General features: G+C 32.6%; 1 protein-coding gene across 1 annotated transcript in view; it reads right to left on the bottom strand.

The window, feature by feature from the left end:
- Nucleotides 1-1,716: 1,716 nt before the first annotated feature.
- Nucleotides 1,717-2,422, bottom strand: part of LOC122577073 (putative fatty acyl-CoA reductase CG5065) — a 98,212-nt gene continuing 97,506 nt past the window's right edge. Inside the window, exons 6-8 of the mRNA XM_043748158.1 lie at nt 2,278-2,421; nt 1,930-2,184; nt 1,717-1,860 (exon numbers count right to left, since the gene is read on the bottom strand). Coding sequence (XP_043604093.1) covers nt 1,782-1,860; nt 1,930-2,184; nt 2,278-2,421 — 478 coding nt within the window. The 3' untranslated portion in view covers nt 1,717-1,781. The remainder of the gene's footprint in view (nt 1,861-1,929; nt 2,185-2,277; nt 2,422) is intronic.

Raw genomic sequence — 2,422 nt, 5'->3', positions numbered from 1 at the left:
ATTTGTAGAGTAAAATAGAGTATTTGTAGAATACAGTAGAGTATCAATTTGATAAATTCAATGCCACGACAGTTTCAAGCCATAATAAAATCAGAAGGAATCTTTCTACTAAGAAGGAAAGGTCGCGATCGGTTGGACCCTGATTTTAATGAAACTCTGCAGGTTTATGGAACAGCGCAAAATAATAGATTCGTATCCTCTTTAGCTGCGGTAGCTCAAATTTAAAAGGTGAAACCATTCTGTAATGTTCGAGCCATAAGAGGTTATTTCGGAAACAGTTAAGCACAGACAAAAATTTGTTAATACAAATTTTATGATTTCCAGCGTATTAAAAGAAATCGCTACTGTTAATAACGAATTTTCAAAATTGTAGGAAGAAATTACATTAATCATGTTCATTTGAAAAATTATGGTAGCAATACATATGATAAAAAAAGTTGTATTTTTATTATCAAATCCTTCAGATTATCGCATGCAATCTATCGCGAACTCTAATCCTGATATTTCTTGATTGAGGATGTTATTGCATTGATTACATGGTACAAAAGCGTAGTCGCAACTTAAGTAGCATCCCATGTCAAAAGTTTTGCTGAGTGCCATAGCTATTTGGAATGTTTGAACTCGACAAATTTCTTAAAATTATAAGTTTTGTTTCGTATTTCCCGATGATCGATATAAAATATTTTATGTAAACGCTTTAGCGAGTATGCATAAGTAATAGCGATATTTAATCTTATTTTTTAGGAACACGTGGCCGATTTAATCCTTGATATGGATTAAAATGCCACGGCTACTTGCCAAATTCTGTAATAATCATATCTGCACTAGTAAACATCTCCTCTATTGCATAACAACAATGTCTAATCCAAATGAAGATTCGTTTCACGCCCCTAACCCTAATCTTAATGTGAACGCGACATATACATGTAAACAATCTTTTTGCAAATTTACACATCGTAGGAAAATCATACACGCACTGCGGTGACCGAACTGTTCCCAGATAAATCGTAACAAAAATAGCAATATCCACAGAAAAACCACGTACGGATTACAAATTTCTGAGCTGTTAATAAATGTGCCAATACGCTGTCTTCTATGAATCACACACAATTTCCGTACAAATCATTGATCGCTTATATTGCGACATTCATATACATACACATGAAATAAAACTCTATATCTTATTTATATCTATCTTAAATAGAAACCTACCTACTACTTATTACGTGAAATAATATTTTATCCAACTCTGAATGTCACGCCTAGTCTCTGATTCGTCGATTGTATTATATATTTTAACGCCAACTGGTCAAACAACTACAAGGTTTGTGAGTAAACAATTTGAGAATAAAAGTGAGCATTTAGTACCAATGAAGGATTCTTAGAAAAGCTTTACTTGAGAATTGTTTTATTTTAAAATATATTTATTTGCTATCATCATTGTTTATTTTTCAGTAGATTTCTGAATAGTAAATTATTATTATCAACGAACTTTTTTTGGTGAAAGATGATAGAGGTCTCTGTCATTATAGTATTGCCATTGTAATGGAAAAATGTTCATATTCACTGAGCAGATGAATTGCTTACAGCTCTGAAATTATGTGCGTATAAATGCATGCATTCATATTAAAGTTTTATAAAAAAAACAAGCAATGTCTTAAGTGGATTTATTTAGAAAGGAAACAAGTGAAAGGACCACATGAAAAGGATGTTGAATCCCTTCTTCATAAAACTGTATTTATACTCCTTTGCTTTAAACAGAAGAAATAACTTTCAAATAGTCAGTACACGATACAGTATATTATCCATAGTAAGATCATTATACCGGACATTTTTGTGATCTGATGTATCCAGTACAACCTGAAATAACCGAAAATATATGTATTTATATTAATTTCTATTTTTTTAAGAAGATACTTTTATACGCACCTTGATAATCGTTGTCGGGCTGTTGATTTAAAGTCTTGTTTCAGAATAAATTTCCTAATTCCCATCAGGTAAATTGCAACGTACTTCTCCCAATTCATATCCCGTAAATCTAGTTTGACCATATCGCTGTCGTTCAACATTTTCACCTTCCTCGCCAAGTCGGAACAGTTATCCCTTTGAAAAGTCCATTCGTTCATAGTGAAATATGCGACCAATGTGAACAGCTTGTTGCAATTTTTTAGGAGTTTCATCATTCTGAAATATCATTTTTCATTATTATTATACATGAACTCTGCGATTATCCTAGAACGATTGTTCTTGTTGTTTGAAAATCGATGGAACACTCACATTGGTTTATTACCTCGAAGTCTTGAAAAGATATCTATCACGACCGCAGGCAAAACAAGCGGAATTACACCCAGAACGTTGTAAATATACCTATTAGCTACAACCGAACAACCCGGATACCATAGTGTATCGTCCAGTGGCATTT

This window comes from Bombus pyrosoma, linkage group LG17 (assembly GCF_014825855.1).
Source record: "Bombus pyrosoma isolate SC7728 linkage group LG17, ASM1482585v1, whole genome shotgun sequence".
NCBI lineage: Eukaryota > Metazoa > Arthropoda > Insecta > Hymenoptera > Apidae > Bombus > Bombus pyrosoma.
The sequence above is the reverse complement of the archived record's forward strand: the minus strand, read 5'-3'. Positions and strand labels throughout refer to the sequence as shown.